Source organism: Rhinopithecus roxellana, chromosome 16 (assembly GCF_007565055.1).
Source record: "Rhinopithecus roxellana isolate Shanxi Qingling chromosome 16, ASM756505v1, whole genome shotgun sequence".
NCBI lineage: Eukaryota > Metazoa > Chordata > Mammalia > Primates > Cercopithecidae > Rhinopithecus > Rhinopithecus roxellana.
This window is the reverse complement of record NC_044564.1, coordinates 97606296-97633592: the sequence shown is the minus strand read 5'-3', so window position 1 is coordinate 97633592 and position 27297 is coordinate 97606296. Positions and strand designations below refer to the sequence as shown.

The 27297-nt window shown below is 40.6% G+C and overlaps 1 protein-coding gene across 1 annotated transcript in view; it reads left to right on the top strand.

Annotated features, from left to right (window-relative positions):
• The window catches only part of LOC104680724 (DENN domain-containing protein 1A-like), a 387331-nt gene that overhangs the window by 34717 nt on the left and 325317 nt on the right, over window positions 1-27297 (top strand). The window contains exon 2 of the mRNA XM_030920077.1: window positions 14637-14707. Coding sequence (XP_030775937.1) covers window positions 14637-14707 — 71 coding nt within the window. The remainder of the gene's footprint in view (window positions 1-14636; window positions 14708-27297) is intronic.

Here is a 27297-nt window from a genome sequence, read left to right as displayed (position 1 = left end):
TGATGGGTTTTCAAATACTGAACCAATCTTACATCCCTGGTATAAACCTCTCTGGGTCATTATAAACATGGTTGAATTCTGTCTGTTAATAATTTGTTAAGGACTTTTGTGTCTATAGTTGTGAGAGGTATTGGTCTGTAGTGTATACCTGACCTCAAGTGATCTGCCTGCCTCAGCATTCCAAAGTGCTGGTATTACAGGCCACTATGCCCATGCCCGTGGGCCATGAGCCACCATGCCAGGACCATTCTTTATTCTTATTCTTTATTCTTCTTCTTTTTCTTATTTTTGAGATGGCATCTCGCTCTGTCACCTAGGCTGGAGTGCAGTGACCCGATCTCAGCTCACCACAACCCCTGCTTCTCGGGTTCAGGCAGTTCTCCTGCCTCAGGTTCAAGCAATTCTCCTGCCTCAGCCTCTCGAGTAGCTGGGATTACAGGTGTCCACCACCACACTCAGCTAATTTTTGTATTTTCAGTAGAGACAGGGTTTCACCACGTTGGCCAGGCTGGTCTTGAACTCCTGACCTCAAGTGATCCATCTGCCTCGGCCTCCCAAAGTGCTGGGATATTATTTTATTTTCCCTTCTGGGATACATGTGCAGGATGTGCAGGTTTGTCACATAGGTAATTGTGTGCCATGGTGGTTTGCTGCACCTGTCAATCCATCACCTAGGTATTAAGCCCCACATGCATTAGCTATTTACCCTGATGCTCTCCTCTGTTTTTGTATTCTTATAAATATTCTTGGGTTTCCTCAGGGGAGTAATCTGAGGCAGTCATAGGCTTACTTCATTCTTTTCCATCTTTCAAGGTATGGGTGCACTTTGTTGCCTAATGTCTTGAAAACCATTGTTTCATTGTTTTGTCTATGTTACTTTGACATAATGTGTTCCTTCCAAGTCTTGCTTTTTAAGGTTCGTTAAGTGGGATTGGAGTTGTGCTCAGTATAGGGCTAGACTAGGCAACCTAGAATTTTAGTCCCCATTTCTAAGGTAATAGTCTACTGTGTACTCTATCCAATGTACCATGAACTATGAGTTTTCCACTTTGGCTGGGGGAATAGGCATTATTTCTAACCCTGTGTGAGTACCAGCCGCTGCTACCTGTAATCTTTTTTGCACGGTTCTTTGTGCAGGCTTAAGTTATTTCCTCATATACATGTGCTAATCGGTACTTATACTTGAGGGGGCTCTTGCAGATCTCTGGAGTTCTTTCTCTGTGCAGCTCTCTTCACTCTAGCACTCTGTGCTGCAAACTTAACTGCCTTGGTTTCCCTGGACGCATAGCTCTGTCTCTCAGCTCCAGGTGTTTGCTGGACTTTGCTTAGGTTCCCCCTCCTTGCACCACAGTCTGGAAACTCTCAAAGTGGTGAGCTGGGGCATCAGAGGGCACAGAGCACTTGTTTACTTCTCTCAGGGATCACTGTGCTTTGTTGTATGTTCTCTAGTCTCCTAAAAAACATTGTTCGAGAGAAGGATGGATGGAGCAAGGGACTTTTGGTTGTTTCAGATGGAAGGGTAAATGTGGTCCATGTTACTCCATCTCTGCTGGAAGTGAGATTCCAGTAAATTTGTTATACACTTACTTAAATTTTTGATAGCCTGCTACTGCCTGTATAAGATGGTATCTGATTTAAAACTATTTTATTTATTATTATTAAAGGGTATATTTCAAGGTCTTCTAAAGAGTGTCACGATTTCTAGGTTGTCTGCCATCTTGGCACATCGAGAAGAACTACTGTTCTTTTATAGTAATTTCAAAATCCAGCTGATCAGAATCACTTGGGAAAATAGATTCATAGATCGATAGATCATCAAAATCACTTTTCAGAAAAATAGATGCCTAGGCTTTATTTCCCACCTAGTGAATCAGTCTCCAGTGGTAGAACCTGGGAATCTGATTTAAAAAACTTCCTAGGTGATTTGAGACTCTGAGTCAGTATAGCATATGTTACGTTATTAAGAGCATGAGTTCCAAGGTGACTGTGATCTATGATGGCAACTCACTAAGGTCCGAATGAAGCAGCGGCAGAGAGATAGGCAAGTTCTTGTCAGAAAAGGGAACTCAGGACCATGAAGGAGAGAGGAGCTCAGTGCTTCTGGGAGACATGGGGAAGGCACCACTCTGTAATTCTGGATCTTCCTGAAGTCAGGTTGTGAGCTCTCTGGATGGCTCAAAGGACTACTCAAGGAGTGTTGAGAACCTTAACTCACTGTTCTGAAGGCCTTTTCAGTTGCCCTTAGGTGCTAACACAAGAGCCATACACCATGGTTTTTGAAGGGTGCGTGGAGGAGAAAAACAACTGGGCCTATAATAAAGTTCATTAAAAAAAATCAGTGGAATAGGGGTTATATGGGTGTATGCAGTTGCCCAAGTTTCTTGAACTAGACACTTATGAGTGCATTTTAGTGTATGTATATTAGCATACATTTAATTGTGAGGATACAATTATATGTTGGAGGTATAAAGTTGATTTTAAAAATTCAAGAATATAGACTCTAGAGCCACACTCTCTGGGTTCAAATTTCAGCTCTATCTCTTACAAGCTGTGTGAACTTGGACAAGCTTCTGAACTTGTATTTCAGTTTCCTCATTTGTAAAATGAGAATGATGGTAATAATAGTTCTTTTGTAGAGTTGTTGGGAAGGTTAAGTGAAATAATACATGAAAAGTGCTTAGAAAAATATCTGACACATAGTTAAGTGTTTAGTACATGTTAACAAGGTTTAGAAGTGACTTGGTCTTCTGCAGAATATCTACTCTTATTAGCTGGGGTAATGGTAATAACCTTCCTCTCACAGGCTTGGCGGGAGGGTTAAATAAGAAAGAACATAAAAGCGAGTCATCAATGAAACAAGGGGTTCTTGTTGCATAGTTCTCCATAAATAGCTTCATGAACCCCTTGAAATTTTTATGTTAAAAAAATTCCATTTAAGCACATTTTTTTCTGGGGAGGTGGTGAAGCTTTTCATGACCTCGTCATACAAGTCTGTGGCCCACCATTCCCCCAGCCACTCTAAACAGATGTGAGTAATTTTTGGACAGGCAACATGGTGTGGTGGAAAAGGCATGGATTTTGGAATCTTAAAACCCAGGTTCTGTTGGAGTTCCACCACTTCCTGGTCTCAGTTTCCCTTTCTGTAAAACAAGGAAAATACTACCATCTTATTATCTGACAAGGTTTTGACAATCAGCTTCAGAAACATATGTGAGTTCTAAGGTAACCATAAAGTGTTTTACAGATGTTCACTTTATTACTGACTGAGGGGCATAAGTTGTATATACATGGACTCTTTTGATTTCTTTTTTTTTCCCCCCGAGATGGAGTTTCACTTTTGTTGCCCAGGCTGGAGTGCAATGGCACAGTCTTGGCTCACTGCAACCTCTCCATTCCAGGTTCAAGTGATTCTCCTGCCTCAGCCTCCCAAGTAGCTGGGATTACAGCCATGTGCCACCATGCCTGGCTAATTTTTGTATTTTCATTAGAGACAGGGGTTTCACCATGTTGGCCAGGCTGGTCTTGAACTCCTGACCTCAGGTGATCCGCCTGCCTCGGCCTCCCAAAGTGCTGGAATTACATGTATGAGTCATCACGCCCGGCCTCTCTTGATTTTTATACATTGCATTTATTCAGTATTTTTTTTCCTCTGTAGAGGAGAGACTTTTTCTTCTTCAGTTTTGGTAAAACATGAATTTCTTTCTGACTGCACAATCAATTCCTTGTTCTTAAAATCCCTTTATTGCCTAGACTAATGTTTCTATTTGGATAGTTCCCTATTTTCTGGATTGCTTTTAGTGACGGTGTGTGAAAGCTTAATGGTTTTGAGTCTTTGAAATACACAGTAATACGTGGATTACTTCTAAAGCCTATTATTGGTAAGGTGAAGCCATTTTATTTTTATATGATATGTGATAATACCCTTTACATTAGTTTAACACTTTTTAGTTTACAAAGCACTTTCTCGTTTTTCTCTCGTTTGATCCCTGAAACAGCTTTTGAGATGAGCAGGGCAGGTATATATCTTGACAGAGGAGGAAGCCAAAAGGTTAAATGGCTTGTCCTAATCCCATAACAAGTAAGGGATCTATCTGGGATTTGAACCCAAGGCAGCTGATGTTTAGTTTGGGGTTCTTTCCATAGAACCACATGTCATTCCTGTGAGAAAGTCTTGGTAAAAGGAAGGTCAGAGAAATTGGTATTTAATGAATGATTTAAAAAAAATATTTTTTCAGGAACTAAAATCTTATAGAAAAGTAGGCAGTACAGTATAAAGAACTTACACACACACGTACACACACACACGTACACACACACGTACACACACACACGTACACACACACACACACAGTTTAAAGCACGGTATTGACCTGATGCCTCATCACCCTTGACTATTTCAGTGTGCTGCTCCTACAAACAAGGTTATTCTCTCCTCTAACGCAATGCAAACATCAAAATCAGCAAGTTAACGTCAATTTGCTACTACTTCTAATCCTAAAACTGCATTAAGGTTTCACTAGTGGTCCCAATAACATCCTTTACAGCAAAAGAATCACACATTGCATTTAGTTGTCATTTCTCTTTAGTTTCCTATAGTCTGGAAGAGATTTTCAGCCTTTCCTTGATTTTCATGACCTTGACACTTTTGAAGATTAAGGCCAGATATTTTCTAGAAGGTGCTTCCACTTGGTTTTGTCTGATGTTTCCTCAGGTGTAGCATCTCTGACAGGAATATCACAGCAGTGATGTTGTGCCCTGCTCTTTGCGGTCCAGCAGTTTCTTCCATTACTGATGGTGATCACTTTGACTTGACTAGGTTTTTGCCAAACTTCTACGTTGAAAGTTACTGTCTCCTCCCTTGTATTCAGTATTTTGTGGGAAGGTACTTTGAAACTGTGTAAATATACCATTTCTCATTAAACTTTTCAATTTATTCCCTTATTTAGATGCATATGAACTCATGGCTTCCTGTTTTATTTGATGGGTCTGAATCTGTTAATATCCTTACTGATTTGGATGCTCAGACTGCCCCAGATTTGGCCAGTGGAAGCCCTTTCAGGCTTTCTCCCATGTCTTTTTAACATATCCCCATCATTCTTTCAGCACTTCTTTGCTTCCTGGCACAAAAAATGTTCCAAGTTCATCTATCACATTCCCTGTCTTAGTGCTAGAATCAGCTATTTCTCCAAGGAGCCCTGCTTCCTTTTAGAGGAGAATTGTATTTAGAAGCCAAGGCCTGGGAGTTAGGTGTGCTCATTGCTGTTGGGGTGTTGCTGCTCCCAGTCCCTCCCAGTAGACAGAGCTGGGAATACGTGTGCATGTGAAAAGTCAGGTTACACTTACACTTTATTTTCCTATCAAGTTATATATATGTAAACCTTGAACACATACTCATATCTTCAGTTCAAATCCAACTTTGTAGAAATCATGTTGGTTTTCTGTTAACTTCAACTGTAAGAAACCAGCCTTCCCCATGTCATCCATGTACCCTTGGGTTCAGATTAAGCACACGGCCCCTTCACCCCCACCCCATGTGCATGCTTGTCTCCTCCTTCAGCTTGCTTGGTTCTCCACACACCTCCTGCCCCACTGCCCTGCTTGAACTCTGACTCCCCCTCACTCTGGACAGCCTCCTCCTACCCAACATGGGCGATCTCCTCATGCCTGCTTGGGCACTGGCCTCCATTCTCGGGGGCCCTAATGCTTACACATGCTCCTCACCCTCTGCAGCTCTGACACCCCGTGTTGGGATACCCTCACATGGGTACCCCCTCATTCTGCCTGTGCTTCAACACCCCAGGCCCAGCTGTGCTGTGTGTGAATACCCTTCCACCCCACTCAGGTTCTGACGTCCCACACCAGGTTGTTCCCTGAGTAGATGCCTTCCTCATCCAGTTGGATTGTACATCTTATGCCAGGCCTTCCCTCAATGTGGACATTGCCCCTTCATAGGGACACCTTCGTTGCCCCGCCCAGGCTCTGACATCTCACACTGGGCTGTCACCAGCATGAACATCTACCTCACTCTGCCTACCTAACAGGTTTAGGACTAAATTGTTCAGAAAGGGAAGGGGAGGTTTTTACGTTTTTTTTAAGGTCAAAAATGTTTATTGATAATGAGACAAATATCACCTTTGCAAGTGCCCTTAATGGGTAAAGCCTAGATTTTACACTGCAGCTCAGCATATGAAACAATTTACTAACACTGTGTGTTGTATTGCACATTGCTGAGGGGTGTTCAGGCTTTGTCTCTCTGCTTGGAATGCAGCTAACCCTCCTCCAGTTACCTTGCTTGCACTTAGAGGCTTAAGAATCTTCCCGTAGGGATATAAGAAAGGTAAACCTTTGTGACTCTTTTCATAGCAGTATCTGCGTATCTTCATTAATCTGATCCTGAGAACATTATTAGAAATGAAGAGTTAAGAGTAGTCTTGAAACAACTTGTTTGTGTAATTACAAAACTAAGTTAATTTTCTAACAAGTCTCAACAATGACTGCATTCTCCTATGGAGGTGTTAACTTGTTATGGGTTAGAAAGCACTCTTTGATACAATGTTTTCAGCCTGGAAAAACGGCTTTAATTTCAGAGTCCAGTGAAACAAATGGAGACTTGTTGGAAATTTTAACACTACCTTTTTGCTTGTTTGTCTAGCTTAAAGGAATCAGTGTTTATTAGGTGATGTTTGCTAGTGTGTTCTGAAGTGTATACGGTCTCTTTTGACCATGTTGTCAAGTTTAAGACAGTTCAATGGGTATGAATTTTTAAACACTACATCTCAGCCCCTTCAGCATGTAAGTTTGTAATTAAGGAAACACTGTGCTGAAGCTGGTTTGAAGTGTTTTGTTTCAGGTCTGTAGGTCTCAATTACTCTTAAAAGGACTAGGGCTACCATTGTGGCATGGTTACCATATGCTGCACAGATTCATTTTATGACAAGTTAATGTTACATTTTTCTCCTAATCTTATATATTGTAATTGGAGAAAAGTAGATCCTAATTAAAAGCTGATGATCCAGCAGAGTGATCAACAGCATGATGCCTTGAAAAAAAAGCCATTAAGCTTTGCTGCTGCCTAAATATTGTCAAAGCCTTTGTCTATTTCATGGCTTCAAGCTGAGTGTACTTAATCATTTTGAGAACACGGTCCTGGCTGGGTGTGGTGGCTAATGCCTGTAACCCCAGAACTTTGGGAGGCTGAGGTGGGCGGATCACTTGAGGTTAAGAGTTCAGGACCAGCCTGGGCAACATGGTGAAACCCCATCTCTCCTAAAACTACACGAATCCCGGACATGGTGGAGGGTGCCTGTAATCCCAGCTACTCGGGAGGCTGAGGCAGGATAATCACTTGAACCCAGGAGGTGGAGGTTGCAGTGAGCCGAGATCTTGCCACTGCACTCCAGCCCGGGCAACAGAGTGAGACTATCTCAGAAACAAACAAACAAACAAACAAAAAACACAAAAAAACATGGTCCTGAGCACTGAGCATGACCCTTCCAGTGAATCACTGAGAACTGTGTTCAGCAGAGAGATCTAAACAGAAATGCTCTGTTGGCTTACTATCAGTCTTCATTCTCCCAGAAGCAAAAACTGAGCAGACCTCCCTTCTTTCAAAAACGTTTTAGCTGTTTGTATTTGTCATTTTTCAGTATTTAAGAGCTGAGGCTGTTGTCAGCAGGTGTGACTTATTGAGACCTTTGACTCCAAAGGAAAACATCTTTACAGAGTAGTAGGTGTAAGCAGTGTGTATTCTGTAAATTACCTCTTGTCAGAAAAAGAGAAGTGATTAGTGGGAGTTGGAAACGTCAGATGTTGGAGGAAAACTCATTCATGAAACATTTATTGAGCCAGGTGTTAGACTAGGGTTATGAGAAGATGCAGTTGGTACCCTCAAGGAGCTACCAGTCTAGTGGGGAAGAATATATTGTATTTTATCTGAGACACACCAGTGGTTCTCAACCTTGGCTGTTCTTTGGAATAAGTTTAGGAGTTAAAAAATATCAATGCCTGGAGATTCTCATTTGATTGATCTGTGATATAGATTGGGCATCAGGATTTTTAAAAGCCCCCCAGGTAATTGTAATTGAACCAGAGTTGAATATGGTGAGAGCATGGAGAGTGGGAAGTACAGGGTGCCTTGGGAGCGTAGAGGTGGGGCAGTTAACCCAGTCTAGGCTGTAAGTGAATGAGTGTGTGTGTGTGTGTGTGCATGTGCATGTGCATGCACATACTCACGGGTCAAGGGGGAGGTGGGAGGGTTGTTGAACAATTATACTTCCTAGAGAGGAGGTAGTGCCTGAGCTGAGGCTTGATGAATGAGTTTGTCAAGTGAAAAAGGCTGGAAAGACTGTTCTTGGCAAAAAAGCAATTGAATAATGTAGAATAGTAAAGTGGTTATTGTCTTTGGAGTTAGTTCCATGCTGATTCTGCTGCTTGGTCACTTTGGCCAATTTATCCTCTGTGAGCTTCAATGTCCTCATCCCCAAACTGGGAGTAATATTACCTGTGAGGTTATTGAAGACTAACTTAGGTAATGCATGTGAAGTGCTTAGGATCATGGCTGGCACATAGGAGCAGTAAGTGGTGTTAGGTGTATGGAAAGGTATAATTGTCATAGAATTAGGGCATGCACGCATGGTTTGCTTAGAGAGCTACAAGTAGATCTGTATGGCTGGATTGTAGGGTGCAAGACTGAAGAAGATGGGGGGGTGGGAGGCAAAAAAAATGCTTGGCAGGTGGGCAGGGTTAGGAGTCTACAGGAGAATGAGGCAATTAATAATGGGATATCACGGCAGAACCACGACATTTCCATGGTAATATCTTAAGATGTATCATGAAATGTTCTGGGAAAACTTGGGTCCATATTGGAAAATTGGCTCTGAATGTGGCATTCTCAGCATCATTACATGTACCAAATTAGTAGTGAGTGTTAATAGGACAGAAATAGGATTTTCAGTTCCTTTAGCCAAGAAGTTAAAAATATTAAATATCCTGAAGAGTAATGGAGGGATGAGCAATCTCAAGGTGGTCCCAGAGAGCCTCTGGAAATTGTTATAGTCTTAATTGTTTACAGGCTTAATGAAAATTCTAAGTAAGGGGGTTGCTTGGCTGTTTGCATTTAGAGGAGGCACTTTCTTTTTTTTTTTTTTTTTGATTTGCAGAGAAATAGAGAATGCTTCTATCTGCGTTGGTTTTGCTGGCCCTTAAAATAACTGATGTATATTTGTTGGTGTGTTACATAACCTGACACAACATTAGTCACCACTTCTTCCATAAGGCAACATGGAAATGATCATAGATAAGCATGACTATAATTTATAATTATAGACCAATTTGGTCTTAGCATTTTAGGTCTTTTTTTTTTTTTTTTTTTTTTTTTTTTTTGAGACGGAGTCTCGCTCTGTCACCCAAGCTGGAGTGCACTGGCCAGATCTCAGCTCACTGCAAGCTCCGCCTCCCGGGTTCATGCCATTCTCCTGCCTCAGCCTCCCGAGTAGCTGGGACTACAGGCGCCCGCCACCTCGCCCGGCTATTTTTTTGTATTTTTTTAGTAGAGACGGGGTTTCACCGTGTTAGCCAGGATGGTCTCGATCTCCTGACCTTGTGATCCGCCCGCCTCGGCCTCCCAAAGTGCTGGGATTACAGGCTTGAGCCACCGCGCCCGGCCTCTTTTTTTTTTTTTTTTTTGAGACTGTCATAATCCTTGACTCCATGTAATAGAATAGAACTCTGCCAGCTGTTTGAACTAAGTAAGAATCTTAGGCGGCTTTATTATGACTCATTAGAGTGAGGCAGTCACTATGGATAGTGGTAGAAGAAGAGGAATAACCTTCCTTGTTTCCACAAATACCTTTTTTCTTTGAAATGTATCTTTTATTGCAAAACCACTATTGAAATAATGGATTATTGTGGTATCCCCTATGTTTATGATGTATATTCCAAATTATTTGGAAGAATTCTACTTAACTGGTAGTTCTTAAAGTATGGTCACGGGTCCAGCAGCATCAGGATGACCTGGAGACTTGTTAGAAATACTAATTCTTGGGTCCTACCTGAGATGCTCTGGGGATGGGAACAGAAATCTTTTAGTTAAGCCCTCCAGGTGATTATAGTACATGCTAAAGTTTGAGAATCGTGGAACCGGATGATCACATCCATCATTTATTGAAATCTTTTAGACCTCAGGAAGGCAACTGTATTCTTTTTGCCTTCTCCCCAGTATTTAGGTGGCACTGGCTATGTGCCAGTCACTGCCAGGCACCAGGGAAACACTCCTTGACATGATAGACAAGATCCCTGCTCTCCAGCAGCTTACATTTAGAGAAAGGATACTGACTGTAAACCAAGATTGTGACAGGTATAATGCAGAGAATTAAAATTAGGTGATAGAGTGTGTGTTGGGAACGGCCTTTCTGAGGAGGCGAAGTATAAGCTGAGTTTTCAGTGCTAACAAGGGCCACCTGTGTGAAGATCACTATAAAGTACTGTAAGATGGGACTTCTCTTTGGTGTGTTTGAGGAGCATAAAGAAGGTCGTTGTGGCTGGAGTTGAGTGGGCAAGGGGAGAGAGGTATAAAATGAAGTTGGACAGGTAGGCAGAGGCCAGATCATGTAGGACCTTGTAGGTGTTGCTAAGCACTGCCACCCTCTTTTTTTGTTGTTTGTTTGTTTAAATTGTGGTAAATTTCACATAAGACTTCCCATTTTAACCACGTTCAAGTGTACAGTTCAATGGTATTATGTATATTCATATTGTGGGACAATCATTATCAATGTCCAGCTTCAGGACTACAACTTTGACTTGACTTTGAGTGGTGTGGGGAGCTTTTAGGAGATTTGAGCAAAGAAGTGACATAACCTGAACCTCAGAATAAAAGAATTACTGTCTGTTAATATTGAGATCTGACTCTAGAGGGGTGAGGAAGAAAGCAGGGAGACCCGTCAGGTGGGTGCTGCAGTAATCGAGGTGATATGATGGTGACCTATCAAGGATGGTTGTATTTGGGGGTGCTAAGAAACTTTGAGATTCTGGATATATTTTGATGGTAGAATCAGTAGACTTTTCTGATTGGTTGACTGTGGCATATGAAACAGGGGAGTCGAGGATGACATTGTTTTGTTAGTCTCAGCAACTAGTAGAGTTCAGGAGATGCAGGTTTGAGGGAGAAAAATACGATAAGTTAAATTAGAAATGCTTCTTAGATGCCCAGTTGGGAGTTTTTTTTTTTTGGAGACAAGGTCTCTCTATGTTGCTCAGGCTGGCCTCAAACTTCTGGCCTCAAACAATCCTCCTGTGTTGGCCTCTCCAGTAACTGGGCATCCCCCACCTATGCCTGGCCCAGTGGGGATGTTGAGTAGGTAGCTGGATAAGGGAGTCTGGAGTCAGGGAAGAAGTAGTCAGGTTGGAGATGTGACTGGGGCTTGTATGCATAGTAATGAAAGCCCAGAGACTGAATGAGATCATCTAAGCAATGAGTGTAGACAGGGACAGTAGGAGAGCTAACCTGAGAAGGAATTAGCAAAGGAGTAGCCAGCGAGGTAGGAAGACGACCAATAGAGAGCAACATCCTGAAAGGCAAGGGAAGAAAGACATTTGAGGAGGAGGGCAAATGGATCAACTATCAAAAGCTATTGACAGGCCGAGTAAGATGAGCACTGAGAATTGAGCATTTAAATACATTTTAGCAATGCAGAGGTCTGTGGTTACCTTGACCAAGTTGTTTCAGTGGTGTGGTGGGTTCAGAAGCCTGGTTGGGGTGTGTGAGAGAAAGGAAGAAGCAGCAGAAACAATGAGTATATACATTAGGCCATTTTTCACTTAGATAGCAGGGCTGTACAAAACACCTTGTGGTATAGGATAATGTGTTGGTGTCCCTGTGTTTTAAAGTTTGGATACAACACCTTTGCATGCTCATTTTATTTCAGTTTTTAAAATGCATAAAATAAATTCAAAATGGAAACTTGAGTAAAAATGTGGGAAGCTCTAAAGAACCTCCATGAAGTCCTAGGGTCCTGAAGAACACACTTTGAAGGCTGTTATATTAATAAAGAAGGAATGAAATTCTGAGATGAAATTCAGCCAGTTGCAATCTAGGCTTAAGAAAGACATTTTGAGGTTTCAGAGAGAATCTTCCTGATGCTCTTCAGATTATACTACCTATTACTCATGAAAGATGACCTTAGAACTTCCCTTTCTTTCACCAAATGTTCTACCTTAAGATCTTTTGAATGAAAGGGGTGTTTGCATATGGTATTTTCCACAAATATTGGGTCCCATATGCCAAAGACGCCAAGATCATTTTGTACCCTCTTGCAGGGAAAAAAGAGCACAACAATTTTTTAAGGTCCTCTTGAAACTTCAGTTTACTTATTTTTTTTTATAAGTAAGATATGGTGACTTAATGTCTGATTTAAAAAATAAGTCTGTTTGACAAGGTATATTTAAATACCTTGAATTTTAGAGCAGCCAGCTCTTTGCTAAAGACTTGAAAGCAAAAGCCCATGTTTCTCTTTGGAGAAGAAATGATGATTTTACACCCCTGAAGTAAGTAGATTCCTGATTCACAAAACACACATTTTTCTTTTCCCTCCTAAGGACGTAGAGGGAGTATTACCATTTTTTACTGAGTGTAAAATGTCATTATTTATAACATGAGCCATAATTTAAGGTATTACTAAGAAAGAAAAAAATGCTGGCTCTTAGAATTGTAAAATGCTGTTGGTTGTAAGAGATGTGAAAATGTGGGGGGAAACAGTTCATCCTAGAATCAAGTGAAATAGGATTTGAGGACCAGGAGGCATGATTTCTGGTCCTGGCCATGTTTCTAGACAAGTCACTTTAGACTCCCTTTGCCTGAGGTTGCTCATTTGTACGACTGGAGTAATGCCTGACACACCTATCTCGCAGGATTATGACAATGACGAAATGAGATAACTGAGATTGCTATTTTGAAAAGTAGATGCCACTGGGCATATTAAAAGTATTTATTTGATGTAAATAAATCCTTAGACATGATTAGGCAACTCAGAAAGTTTCTTACCTCATCTTTGTTGTCAGATTTAAAATAGAATTAAGTTACAGATATTTGAAAGTACAACATTTTCTTCTGCTAAATGGTTTTTATTTCATCTGGAAACATCTTTTTATGGTAGTTTTGAAATTAAAGAGAAAATGTAAAAATGATATAACCACAATGCTCTTATTATCTGGAATTAACTGTTAACATTCTGTTCTGTGATCTTTTAAAAATTTATGAACTATTGGCCGGGTGCAGTGGCTCCCAGCACTTTGGGAGGCCAAGGTGGGCGAATTACTTAAGGTCAGGAGTTTGAGTCCAGCTTGGCCAACATGGTGAAACCCCATCTCTACTAAAATACAAAGGATTAGCCAGGTGTGGTGGTGTGTGCCTGTAATCCAAGCTACTTGGGAGGCTGAGGCAGGAGAATCACTTGAACCCGGGAGGCAGAGGTTGCAGTGAGCTGAGATTGTGCCACTGAACTTCAGCCTGGACAACAGAGTGAGACTCTGTCTCAAAATAAATAAATAAAGAAATTTATGAACTGTTATGAAATAAAAAAGTAAAAGAGTATAATAATGAAAATTCCTATACTTACCATTGCCAATACAGGTGAAGGCCCATTGGAATCCTGAAGATCATGAACTATCATGAACTACGTGGGAACAGTGTCTTACATTTAGATTGGCATCTTGTCTTCACAGTAATCTAGTGAGATACACTGTTCCTCTTGTTCAAGTCTTGAAAACCTGTAAATAAACAAGTTAATCTTGTCATGTTCGTGCTTTATCCTGGAATATACTGAGGAGAGGGCTACTTTGTGCTGGTGTTGCCTTGGTCTGAGTTTCCTCAGGTTTCTACCTCTGGGTTTGGTGATCTAGTTGTGGAAACTGGAAATATGACATCTGTAAAACCATAGTAATAGCTAGCCTATTATGTGCCAGACATCATGCCTAGACAATTTGTGTGTGTGTATGTGTATATAATTTTATACATATATATGTATATAATTTAATATGTATATAATGTATATGTATATAATTTTATTATTCATTTTTGAGACAGTGTCTCACTCTGTTACCCAAGCTGGAGTGCAGTGGCGTGATCTTAACTCACTGTAACCTCCACCTCCTGGGCTCAAGTGATCCTCCTACCTTAGCCTCCCAAGTAGCTTGCATTACAGGTGTGCACCACCATGCCTGGCTGATTTTTGCATTTTTTTTGGTAGAGACAGGGTTTTGCTATGTTGCCCAGGCTGGTCTTGAACTCCTGGCCTCAAGTGATCCTCCCACCTTGGCCTCCCAAAGTGCTGGGATTATATGCATGAGCCACCACACCTGACCTGTATGTGTGTGTGTGTGTGTGTGTATATATATATATATAAAATAATATATAAAAAACATATATATTTTAAGTTTTACAATAATTCTTCTGGCTAGGTGTTTTCATTTTGTAGTTTAGGAAGGCATGGGCTCAGAGAAATAGAATAGCTGGTCCGAAGTTCCATGGTCATTAAGTTGTGAGCTGATGATTTCAATGAAGGTCTGTTTAATACCACAGCCCACATGTTCTATACCAAGCTGCCTCAATCCTCATCAGTAATCATGATCTGTTTCTTTTGTAGGCAGAATCCAGAGACCACATTTGAAGTATATGTTGAAGTTGCCTATCCCAGGACAGGTGGCACTCTTTCAGGTACTTTGCATGTTTGATTATGATTTGGTGTATTACTTATTGTTTGAGATAGCCATGCACATGAGATAATATTTTAATATGAGTAAATTGTTATTTGTTTCTTTTTTTTTTTTTTTTTTGAGACGGAGTCTCGCTCTGTCGCCCAGGCTGGAGTGCAGTGGCCAGATCTCAGCTCACTGCAAGCTCCGCCTCCCGGGTTTACACCATTCTCCTGCCTCAGCCTCCCGAGTACCTGGGACTACAGGCGCCTGCCACCTCGCCCGGCTAGTTTTTTGTATTTTTTAGTAGAGACGGGGTTTCGCTGTGTTAGCCAGGATGGTCTCGATCTCCTGACCTCGTGATCCGCCCGTCTCGGCCTCCCAAAGTGCTGGGATTATGGGCTTGAGCCACCGCGCCCGGCCTGTTATTTGTTTCTAAGTATGTTTAAGTGCCTTTTTCCTTTTATTCATGCCCACATTATCCTAGGAAGAATGGAGAATGAAAACATAGTGAATGGTCTGAATTAAGAGTTCAAGCATAATAGGCTTGAAGTATGGCTTTATTCATTGTAATCATTGGGTCTTGGTTTGCATCTTTCACAGATGCCTGGAAGTCAACTATTTAGTGTGAAATATTGTCACCTTGCTAATGAGCAGGGCTTCACCTCTAGTCTAGCATTCTAATGGTATGATTAGATTATAGGATACAAAATAATATAAAGGGAATTCTCTGCCGCTAATCTAGAAGGAGATGCTTGGACTTAATTTAGTAAATTTTATGTCTGCTGGCAAAAGAAGGTTGAAAATTAGTTGAAGGAAACACCTCCTCTGGCTTTACTTTTGGGCTAATTTGGATATGTGTTCCTGGACAAGAGGGTCCTAGGAAAGACCAGGGTACCTTGTGCAGGCAGCGTGTATCACTTCTTGACCTAAAATCTTTCTTGGTTAATGAGAAAAATAACCATATGATCTAGTATTCTTTTTCTTGGTGCCTAAGAGAGTGATACATTTTGCCAAAGGTATGCTTAGGACTCTTGGTCCACCCACAAAAACACCTGCATATATTAATGTTATTATTATTTTTTTGAGACATAGTTTTGCTCTTGTTGCCCAGGCTGGAGTGCAATGGCGTGATCTCGGCTCACTTCAACCTCTGCCTCCTGGCTTCAAGTGATTCTCCTGCCTCAGCCTCTCGAGTAGCTGGGATTATAGGCATGTGCCACCACGCCCAGCTAATTTTGTATTTTTAATAGAGACAGGATTTCTCCATGTTGGTCAGGCTGATCTCGAACTCCTGACCTCAGGTGATCCCCCCGCCTCGGCCTCCCAAACTGCTGGCATTACAGGCATAAGCAACCGCACCCAGCCTGTGTTAATATTATTTGGTGTATAGAGATAGTGAATCTACTTGGATTAGAAACTTGGAGTAATCAGGATTCCAATGGTAGTTAGGCTCTTAATTGGCTTTACAGCCTTGGGCATATGTTCTGTTACTTTAATTAGATTGTAATAATTGTAAACATTATTTGCTACCTTTCATTGAGTACCTGTTGTTATTCTATATGCTGGACATATATGGTGTCATTTGTTACAACGCGACCTTTAAAGGTAGTTGGGCGGCATCCTCATTATACCTATGAAAAATAGAATCCCAGGGAGGTGAAGTAACTTACGAAAATCATATAGCTACAGTGTGATAGCCAGGATTTTTGTCTGAGTTCTCTTTGCTCTGCTAAGTTGCCTTCTTGAGGGTACATTTTCTTATTTCTACAGTTGCTTATGTTTTTCCCTTTCAGTGCTCTAGGATTTTTTCCCCAAAGTTAAAATTAATTTTTTAATATGAACAAAATCTGAAAGGTACAGATGAAATGGAAGAATGAACAAAGTGAATAGCATTTATACTACTTCCTATTTCAGCCATCTCATTCCTCTCCCTATAGACAACACCTTTGTTTAACTCTACAGTTTAATTTTTAAACTTTTATTTTATATATTTATTTTCATGAGATGGAGTTGCTCTCTTGTCACCCATGCTGGAGTGCAATGGCGTGATCTCAGTTCACTGCAGCTTCCGCCTCCTGGGTCAAGTAATTCTCTTGCTTCAGCCTCCCAGGTAGCTGGGATTACAGGCATCTGCCACCACTCCCAGCTAATTTTTATATTTTTTAATAGAGATGGGATTTCACCATGTTGGCCAGGCTGGTCTTGAGCTCCTGACCTCAGGTCATCTACCCACCTTGGCCTCCCAGAGTGCTGGGATTACAGGTATAAGCAACCATGCCCGGCCTATTTTTTTTAACTTTTTGTTTTGCAGGTATCTTATTTTATTATTATTTTTGAGACGGAGTACTCGCAGTGTCGTCCAGGCTGGAGTGCAATGGCGTGATCTCGGCTCACTGCAGCCTCCACCTCCCGGGTGCAAGCGATTCTCCTGCCTCAGCCTCCCAAGTAGCTGGGATTACAGGCGCCCACCACCATGCCCGGCTAATTTTTTTGTATTTTTAGTAGAGACAGGGTTTCACTATGTTGGCTAGGCTGGTCTCGAACTCTTGACCTGTTGATCCACCCACCTTGGCCTCCCAAAGTGTTGGGATTACAGGCGTGAGCCACTGCACCTGGCTCTTATTTTTTAATTAGTATAAATTTAGGGGGTACAAGAGCAGTTTTGTTACGTGCATATATTGCATAGTGGTGAAGTCTGGGCTTTTAGTGTACGTATCACCTGAATAGTGTACATTGTACCCATTAAGTAATTTCTCATCCCTCAGTCCCTCCCACTCTTTTGAGTCTCCAGTGCCTATTATTCTACACTCTATGACCATGTGTACACATCATTTAGTTCCCACTTACAGGTGAGAACATGCTGTATTTGACTTTCTATTTCACTTAAAAGAATGGCCTCCAGTTCCATCCATGTTGCTGCAAAAGACATTTTTTCTTCTTTTCTTTTTTTTTTTTGAGACGGAGTCTCGCTTTGTCGCCCAGGCTGGAATGCAGTGGCCAGATCTCGGCTCACTGCAAGCTCCGCCTCCCGGGTTCACGCCATTCTCCTGCCTCAGCCTCCCGAGTAGCTGGGACTACAGGCGCCTGCCACCACGCCTGGCTAATTTTTTTGTATTTTTAGTAGAGACGGGGTTTCACCGTGTTAGTCAGGATGGTCTTGATCTCCTGACCTCGTGATCCGCCCGCCTCGGCCTCCCAAAGTGCTGGGATTACAGGTGTGAGCCACCACGCCCGGCCCAAAAGACATTTTCTCATTCTTTTTTATGGCTGAGTAGTATTCCACATTTTCTTTATCCGGTCGCCCATTGGTGGACACTTATATTGATTCTATATCTTTGCTATTGTAAATAGTACTTCTATAAACGTATGAGTGCAGTTATCTTTTTAATGTGATTTATTTTCCTTTGGGTATATACTTGGTAATGGGATTGCTGGATCAAATGAATTGTTTTGAGACTATTTTAAGAGTTACAAGAACAGTCCAGTGCATATGCTCTTTCCTTAGATTTGCCAATTGTTATTATTTTGCTGCATTTGCTTTATCACCCCCCCTAACGCATACACAGCACGTACATGTTCATGTGCATATACGCACACAGAATTTTTGCTGAATCATTTAAGAGTGAGTTGCAGACATTATGACCCTTCACCCCTGCATATCCAGGAGATATTCTGGATGTATCTCCTAAGAATAAAGACATATTCTTATATCCCCCTAGTATAATGATTGAAATCAGAAAATTTAATGTTGATATAATGTCAGTTGCCCATATTTAAATTTAATCAATTGTTATATCATGTCCTTTATAGCATTTTCCCTGTGATCCAGAATCCAATCCAGAATCATGCAGTTCATTTAGTTTTCATGTCAGTTTACTTCCTTTCAGCTCAGAATGATTTTTACAGCCTTTCTTTGTCTTTTTTGACATGTTTTTGAAGAATTTGGGTCTGTTGTTTTGTAGAAAGTTCCTGGATTTGTATCTGTGTGATTGGATCTTCATGGTTAGATGAAGATTATGGGTTTTTGGTAGAAGTATCTCAAAAGTGGTATGTGTCCTTCAGTATATCCAGTAAGCAGGCACATGATATCTGTCCTGTTATTTGTGAAAAAGTACATAAAACATATGTATAGTTTAACAATTAAGTATAAAGTGAGTAACCATGTTATTACAATCCAGGTTAAGAAATATAATGTTACCCAGTTCTTCAGAAATACTGGTCCTGGCAAGAGGGACCCCTGACATGGCCTGATGCTTTAGAGGGATCTGCTTTGTCCCTCCTCTACCAATGCCCTTTCCACAGGGCAAGGAGTCTCTGGAACCTACAGAATATGCTCACTTGGAGCCTAAACCCTTCCATCCTAGACCATGCTTTGAGCACCCAGCATCTCAGACCTTCTTGACCAAATGGCCCTGAGGTTTTTTTCTGGAGTCTGTATGAGTCTCTCCCCTGGAGTCTGTCCTCCTGGGAGTGGACTATGCTGCTGGTGTATACATCCCTAGGTATAAGGGGTGGTCTAAGGATAGCTGTCAGTGGGGAGTAGGGTATGGGATAGAGCTTGTAGTGCAGGATGGAGAGGGGGCAGTGGGCAGTGAGCCACTGGCCGATTTGCCCTGCACCACTGCTTTTCTCCATGGAATGCAAATAAAAAACTCAATATGAACCTGGTCTTCTAGTTAGTTGTAAAGGTATATTTATTATGGCAGGATAGAAAATATTTAATAGTTTGTATGCTTGTTTTATAACTTTTAAATATTTAAATATTCAGATGTATGGTCTGTAGGTCTCTATTTAAACCCTCGCCTAAGCCCTGTAAATGCTACAGGTGGGTTTGCCCAGCACCCCAGAGGCCCCTCCTCGCTCCCTCCCTCCCTCCCTTTAGAGGTAACTACTAGCTTGACTTTTATGATAATCATCTCTTTGTTTTTCTTCATAGTTTTGGTACATAAGTATACCTTCTTGAAAAATATAATTTAATTGTGCCACCTTCTGAATTTTATAGAAATGGAATTACTCTGTATGTAGCTCTGCTGCTTTTTTGCTCAATTATGTTTGAAAGGGTCTTCCATGTTGTGTGTAACTGCAGTCATTGATTTTCATTGCCGTGTAGTGTACTATAGAATTATTTCAGAATTTAGTTATCCATTCTACTATTGACCTCTGAAGTTGTTCGCAGTTTTTGGCTATTATAAGCCATGCTACTGTGATCTTTCTTACGTATGAATCCTGGCATATGTAAACATGCATGTTCCATTGAACATACTTGATTACTGAATCATGCCACACTTTTACAAAATGGATTGTGCTAGTCTACTCTCACCTGCAGTGTTTGGTAGTCTACACTTACTGCTCTACAACTTCATCAGCCCTTGGTACAGATTTGACTTTTGCCAACCTGATGGTTATGTAGTAGTATCTCCTTGTTGTTTTTAGTTTGCATTTTGTTGAAGATTAATGACATTGAACACCTTCTTATATGCTTATTGGCTTCTTACTTGTTTGTTTATTAATTAGAGACAAGGTCTTGCTTCCTTGCCCAGCTGAAGTGCAGTGGTGTGATCATAGTTCATTGCAGCCTCAAACTCCTGGGCTCAAGTGTTCCTCCCACCTCAGCCTCCTTAGTAGATGGTACTAGCCTCCTTAGTAGCTGGTATAGGCTTACTGGCCTCTTGAATATCTTATAAAGTGCTCATTCAAGCTACTTGCTCGTTTTTAAGATTGAGTTTTCTACCTTTTCCTCATTGGTTTATAAGAAATTGTTTATATACTATGGATATTAATTATCTGGTTATATGTGTTACAGATACCTTCTATGGTTTGTCTTTCACTCGATGGTATCTTTGACCAAAACTTCTTGGTTTTCATATGGTATAAATTTAACAGTATTTTCCTACTCTACAGATATAAAGATATTTTCCAATATTTCCTTTTTTCCTTTTTTTTTTTTTTTTTTTTTTTTTTTTTGCTTTTTAGATTTTGTATAGAGATGGGCTCTTACTGTGTTGCCCAGGCTGGTATCAAACTCCTGAATCAAGTGATCCTCCCACTTCAGACTCCAAAGTGTTGGGATTATGGATGTGAGCCACCTCTCCAGGCCCAATATTTTCTTTTAAGAGATAGATAGAGCCAGGCGTGGTGGCTCACGTCTGTAATCCCAGCACTTTGAGAGGTTGAGGCGGGTGGATCACAAGGTCAAGAGTTCGAGACAATCCTAGCCAACATGGTAAAACCCTGTCTCTATTAAAAATACAAAAACCAGCCAAGCATGGTGGTGCATGCCTGTAGTCGCAGCTACTTGGGAGACTGAGGCAGGAGGATTGCTTGAACCTGGGAGGTGGGGATTGCAGTGAGCCAAGATTGTGCCACCACACTCTAGCCTGGGTGACAGAGTGAGACTCCATCTCAAAAAAAAAAAAAAAAAAAAGAGATAGCTTTGCCCTTTACATCTAGATCTTTAATCTACTAGGGATTTTAGTTTTCTATTGGATAATTAATATTCAGAAAAGTTAACCTCTAAATTTGATTCCTTATCAGTGATTTTTAAAAATTGAGAGACTAAATAAAGCTTATTTACTACGATATGCTATGTCTGTACTTAAAACATTATATAAAGTGATCAGGTACTTCAAACCATACCTAAAACATTACCTAATGATAAAAAGATGTAAGGTGAGAAAGGGTAAACTTTAGGGACAGTTTTTTTTCCCATTGATTGCTTTTAATGTCTACACTAGTGAAGTCATGTATTGTAAACTGTCCCTCATGTGTTCTGTGCTCTGAAGAGCATCTCATGACATCTGTGGAAGGGACATGTGATCTGCCAGTTCTACTTAGAAATTGCATTAAGACCCCTAACACTGAATTGGAACACTTTCCAAAGATTGTACAAATAAAATTTGAGTACACAAGCTGAACTCCTGTATTTTAGGAATTCGTAAAATTTTCTAGTTACTAGTGAATAAACTGTCACTTAATATTTGATTTCTGGTATCTTTTGTCTGCTTCTACAACTTTACTTGTTTTTAATGCAACTTATGTTTGCCTTTTTCTAATATTTAATGCATTATTTTTGCCATTTTAGATAATTACAAAGAATCTGCTTTAAGATTAGTCTTTGTTCCTGAGATCTGCATCTCTGATCTGTGCCAAAGTATCTGAAAAACTTAGATATAAACCTTACGCTGTACAGTGCTAGTGTCTGGGCATAATCTTCCCTTTGAAGTTTGTTTGCATCCCCCTAGAGGGATTAATTCCCTGCTGTGAGAAGGTGGGTTAGAAAGCACTGAAACTACTTTATGGGTCTTTAATTGGAGGATTTAGTATACATTTTGTTCTGTAAACTTCTGTGGGAGTTTCATTCTTACAATTTTTCTTATACTGTGGTATGTTATGTTTTCATTGTAAATTAAAGTACGTATACTCAAATTTTTCTTGTTATTTAATGCATACTGACAGATTATCCTGGTGTGTGTGTTTTTTTCCGTTTGTCTTTAAATTTTTAGTGGCTTGTTTTCAGAGTATGTGTAAAATTTTAAACTTCTAGGAAAATGATGAACAAGAGAAAAATAATCACTCAATAACTACTGTTAATGTTTCAGTATCTTTATTTCCTTATAGTCTTCTTTTGTGTGTGTGTCATTGTGTGTGTAAATAAAATATAAAACCTTTTTTTCTGAACTCTCAGCTATATGCGTTTTCTTCACTCTCTCCAATTATTCATTAAGCTTTCCCTAAAATTATTAATGTAGATTTGTAGAAATCATTTTAGTTACTATGAATTATTACATCATGTTTATGTGCTACATTTACTTATAACGGAATCTTTAGGTTGTTTCCAAAGTTCTGTTATAAATGATGTCAGTAAACATCTTTGTGTATAATGCTTGTCAGTTTATGTATGTAATTTAAATACTTTAAAAAAGTTGTATCATTTTGAGGAGATCTTTGATCTACTTTGTTCTTAATTTTTGTATGCTTATTTTTTTTACCACACTTCATTTTGTGACTCCAGTTGGTGTATTTGTTCAAGAACCCACCTTTACATAGGGATCCCAGAAAAATCAAGACAGTTAGCTCAAATTGCAAAAACTCTGAAGTCTGAATTCAGCCTGTGCGACCAAAGGTCTCGGAAGAGGGTGCTCTTGTAAGAGAGATCAGCCTGCAAGGTCCCATGATCAGATGGCACTGGCCACGCAAAAACTCTGGAATGCTTTTCAAACACAAGTGTCTCATTACAGCTGGCATCTTAGCCTGCTGCGGGCACTCTTCTTGGGCAGATGCTTAGCACTGGAAGAGTGGCAGCATCAGGTTTGTCAGAGCTGCTTGGCAGACCAACTTCCTCCTGTGTCTGCCCCACTTTCCCCTACCCCAGCCCCCAGCATTTTCAGTGCATTAGCCCAATGGCCACTTTTTGTTTTTGTTTTTTTTTTTTTTTTTTTTTTTTGAGATGGAGTCTTGCTGGGTTGCCCAGTCTGGAGTGAGAGTGCAGTGGCCGGATCTCAGCTCACTGCAAGCTCCGCCTCCCGGGTTTACGCCATTCTCCAGCCTCAGCCTCACAAATAGCTGGGACTACAGGCGCCCGCCACCTCGCCCGGCTAGTTTTTTGTATTTAGTAGAGATGGGGTTTCACCGTGTTAGCCAGGATGGTCTCGATCTCCTGACCTTGTGATCCACCCGTCTCGGCCTCCCAAAGTGCTGGGATTACAGGCTTGAGCCACCGCGCCCGGCCCCCAATGGCCACTTTTTAAAAAGAATGGGGTGGTTAGGTTGAAAAACTGTCGGGGAGCTCTGAAAGGAATGCCTTAAGGCATGGTGCTTTGGTTGCTGAGTTTCTCAGATATGTGGGTGTTAAGCAGCAACCTAAAAAAAAAATCTTTGCTTAGAATCTCTTAACTAACTATACACATTTCTATATTAGCAGTATCATGAAGAAAGCTGAGTTTTTGCTGACTTAAAATTTTGAGAGCCAGATTTGTTATTCTGAAGTTTAACTTTCGTTTTATAGGACTGTAAATTGTGGTCTAGGAGCTTCACCTGAATATCTGTGATCACAATGGATACTCAAAATTATTAGACATTTTTAAAAAGCTGATTTAATAAACATGATGTTGGCTGGGGGTAGTGTCCCACACCTGTAATCCTAGCACTTTGGGAGGCTGAGGCAGGTGGATTGCTTGAGCTCAGGAGTTCAAGACCAGTCTGGGCAACATGATGAAACCCTGTCTTTACTAAACATTACAAAAACACAGCTGGGTATGTGGTGCATGCCTGTGGTCCCAGCTACTCGGGAGGCTGAGGTGTGAGATCACTTGAGTCCAGGAGGTAGATGTTGCAGTGAGCCAAGATTGTGCTGCTGCACTCCAGCCCAGGCAACAGAGCTAGACCCTGTCTCGAAAATAATAATAATAATAAAATGAAAAACAACTTGCTGTCTATTGAGAAGTGGTATGGCGGGGGTTGGGGGAGCTCTTTTGAGAGTCAGGTTTTATTCCAGATTAAAATGTTCTAGAGAGATATTAATTAAATTCATCTTATTATTTTCAATAATAATGACAGTGAATGACAGCAAGCTTGAAGAATGGTAATAGAATAGCTAACTTTCCTTGAGTCCTTATTATTCCCCAGGCACTTTTCTTAATATTACTTTCTTAAAGTTCGAACAATTCTCTAAGATGGCTCTTATGTTTGAGGAAACTGAGACTCAAAGAGGTTTACTTGCCCAGGTTGGACAACCACAAAGTCGTAGAAGCATGAAAGAATAGCTGGTTAGGCCAGCCACGGTGGCTCACACCTGTAATCCCAGCACTTTGGGAGGCCAAGGCAGGCAGATCACGAGGTCAGGAGATCAAGACCATCCTGGCCAACATGGTGAAACCCCGTCTCTACTAAAAATACAAAAATTAGCTGGGTGTGGTGGCATGCACCTGTAATCAAGCTACTCAGGAGACTGAGGCGGGAGAATCGCTTGAACCTGGGAGGCAGAGATTGCGGTGAGCCCAGATTGCACCACTGCACTCCAGCCTGGCAACAGAGTGAGACTCTATCTAAAAAAAAAAACAAAAATTAGCTGGGTGTGGTGGTGGGCACTTGTAATCTCAGCTACTCAGGAGGCTGAGGCAGGAAGATGACTTGAACCTGGGAGGTGGAGGTTGCAGTGAGCCGAGATCATGCCACTGTAGTCCAGTCGGGGCAGCAGAATGAGACTCCATCTCAAAAAAAAAAAAAAAAAAAAAAAAGCTGGTTAATATTACCTGCATGTGCAGTGGTTACAACAGTCAGATAAGGTTAATGTGGGGGCAGATAAATCAGGATTGTGCAGAAAATCAGGGGATATGTGGTTTTATTCATGAACTATACAAGGGATTCTTGTAGTTGTTTTTTAAGTCAGCACTATTACTTCAGCTATTCTACATTTTTTTATCTTGCATTTTCCAGTGAAAGTGAATCCATCTTATGGAGTATTTGGTCTGGGCCCTGATTCTTTTTTTTTTTGTTTGTTTGTTTGTTTTGAGACAGGGTCTCGCTCTCATCACCCAGGCACTCTTAAATATCTCTTTCAGTGGCATGATCATGGTTCACTGAAGCTTTGACCTTCCAGGCTCAGGTGATCCTCCTACCTCAGCCTTTCCAGTAGCTGGGACTACAGGTGCAGGTCACCACACTCAGCTACTAATTTTTTGTAGAGATAGGGTCTTGCCATGTTGCCCAGGCTGTTCACAAACTCCTGGGCTCAAGAGATCCTCCCACCTCAGCCTCCCACAGTGTTGGGATTACAGGTGTGAGCCACTGCAACTGGCCTGGACCCTGATTCTTGATACTGTAGTTGGGACAAATTGCCACTCAACTGAAAAGACATGGATTATTAAAAACATTTTTTGTAAATTTTCCTCGCTCTAAGTATTTGACTTGCTAGTTAGAAAAAGTCTTGCTTGGGATAGAGATGTGGAACTTCATCTAACTGTACTTTTTTCAGCTGATTTTAAAGTCAGGGATAGCTGACTTGTTCAGAAAAATAAAGCTTTACTGAAGATATCACTATGAGCTTGTAATATGCCTTGTCTCTTTTTCTGAAGATTGCTGTAATAATGATTATTTCTTTAAACTAGAGGTGAGCCTAATGAGAGCTCATTATAATAAAACTTTTGCCCACCACCTAATGAAGTAAGAAGTATTATTCTAATTATATAGGTAAGAAAAAGAGGGCTCCATGTTGCTTGCACGTGTGTACTTCGGTAGCTAGAAGAGTGCCTGGCATACAATAGGCCCTCAAGTATTGAATGATTAAATCTTAGCGCTAGGAAGCAACTTGTCCAAACGGCAGAGTTGGGATTTGAATTCTAGTGTGACTGTATTCTTTAAAGAAATTTATGAAAACTATCACACACATTATATAATACATATGTATGTATACAGTTTAAAGAATAAATGAAAATGCACATATCCACCACTCAACTTAGAAAACAGAACATTTTGTATCTTTGAGTACTCCATTTATGCCTCTCTCAATTTGCCTTTCTCTACTGAGATCACATGTTGAATTTTACGTTAATTGTATATCCCTGTTTGAAGCTTGTGCTTTTTATATAGTATGCTGATGCTCTAAATTGGTTGTGTAGAATGAGTTTGAATTGCTGTTCTTAGGAAGTAACAGAAAGTGAGCCATATATTTTCTTTTCTTAATGCTTAGTTATTTGAAGCAGATCCCAGATTTCTTCTTTTTCCTAAAGTGTGCAATTTAGGGACCATCTGGGTATAAATTATGATATAGGGGAGTCTTATGATTTTTGATTTATTCATGACAGTGTGGTTCTTCTTGCTATGTTAGTGGTTCACAATATTAGGCCTCAGGCCTTCTATGGTGGACCAGGAATTCATTGATTTACTAAACTTTGAAATCCTTTTGAGCAGTGAGTTTGTTGAATTTTTAAAATTCCCTCCACATGCCAAACTCGGAGTCTCATTTTCTCAACTCTAAAATGGGGCACTAATAGTGCCTATTTTAGTTGAAAGATTAAATGGGAATGCACCATGCATGGGACATGGAAAGTTCTTTATAAATGGGAGCTGTTATTTTAACTTGCTTTTGTTTAAGGCAAGAGTTTATATCTGTGTGGAACTCTGCTACTCAGCAAGTGTTATCAAATTGACATAACTGAAAAACAGAAAGTAAAAGTAACTAGACAAAGTAGATTTCTCAGAGTCCATCCATTAAAACTTAAGTTCTTTATTCATAGAAAAGCCCTCTGCTTATGCCCTGAGTGCTTTAGTATGCCAGGAAGATTCCTCTGTGCAATATTGCTCAGCAGTTACTGATCATGTCAATGACATTAATCATTGTATTAGTCAAGATCCTTTTCACTGGAAGTGACAGAAACCAAATGAAATCCGACAGCAAAGGGAATTTACTGGCTCTTCACACTGAGAAGTCCAGTGGTAAAACTGGCTTTGGGTTTTGCTGGATCTAGGTCTTCTACTCATATTTTCAGAAATTTCCCATATTTCTTGATTCTCTGTCTTCTGTGTTGGGTTCACTTCTGGGCAGGTGCTCCCTATACAGTGGAAAAGATGGTTATGAACAAATCCAAGCTTATGTTCCATCAGTTTAACCAC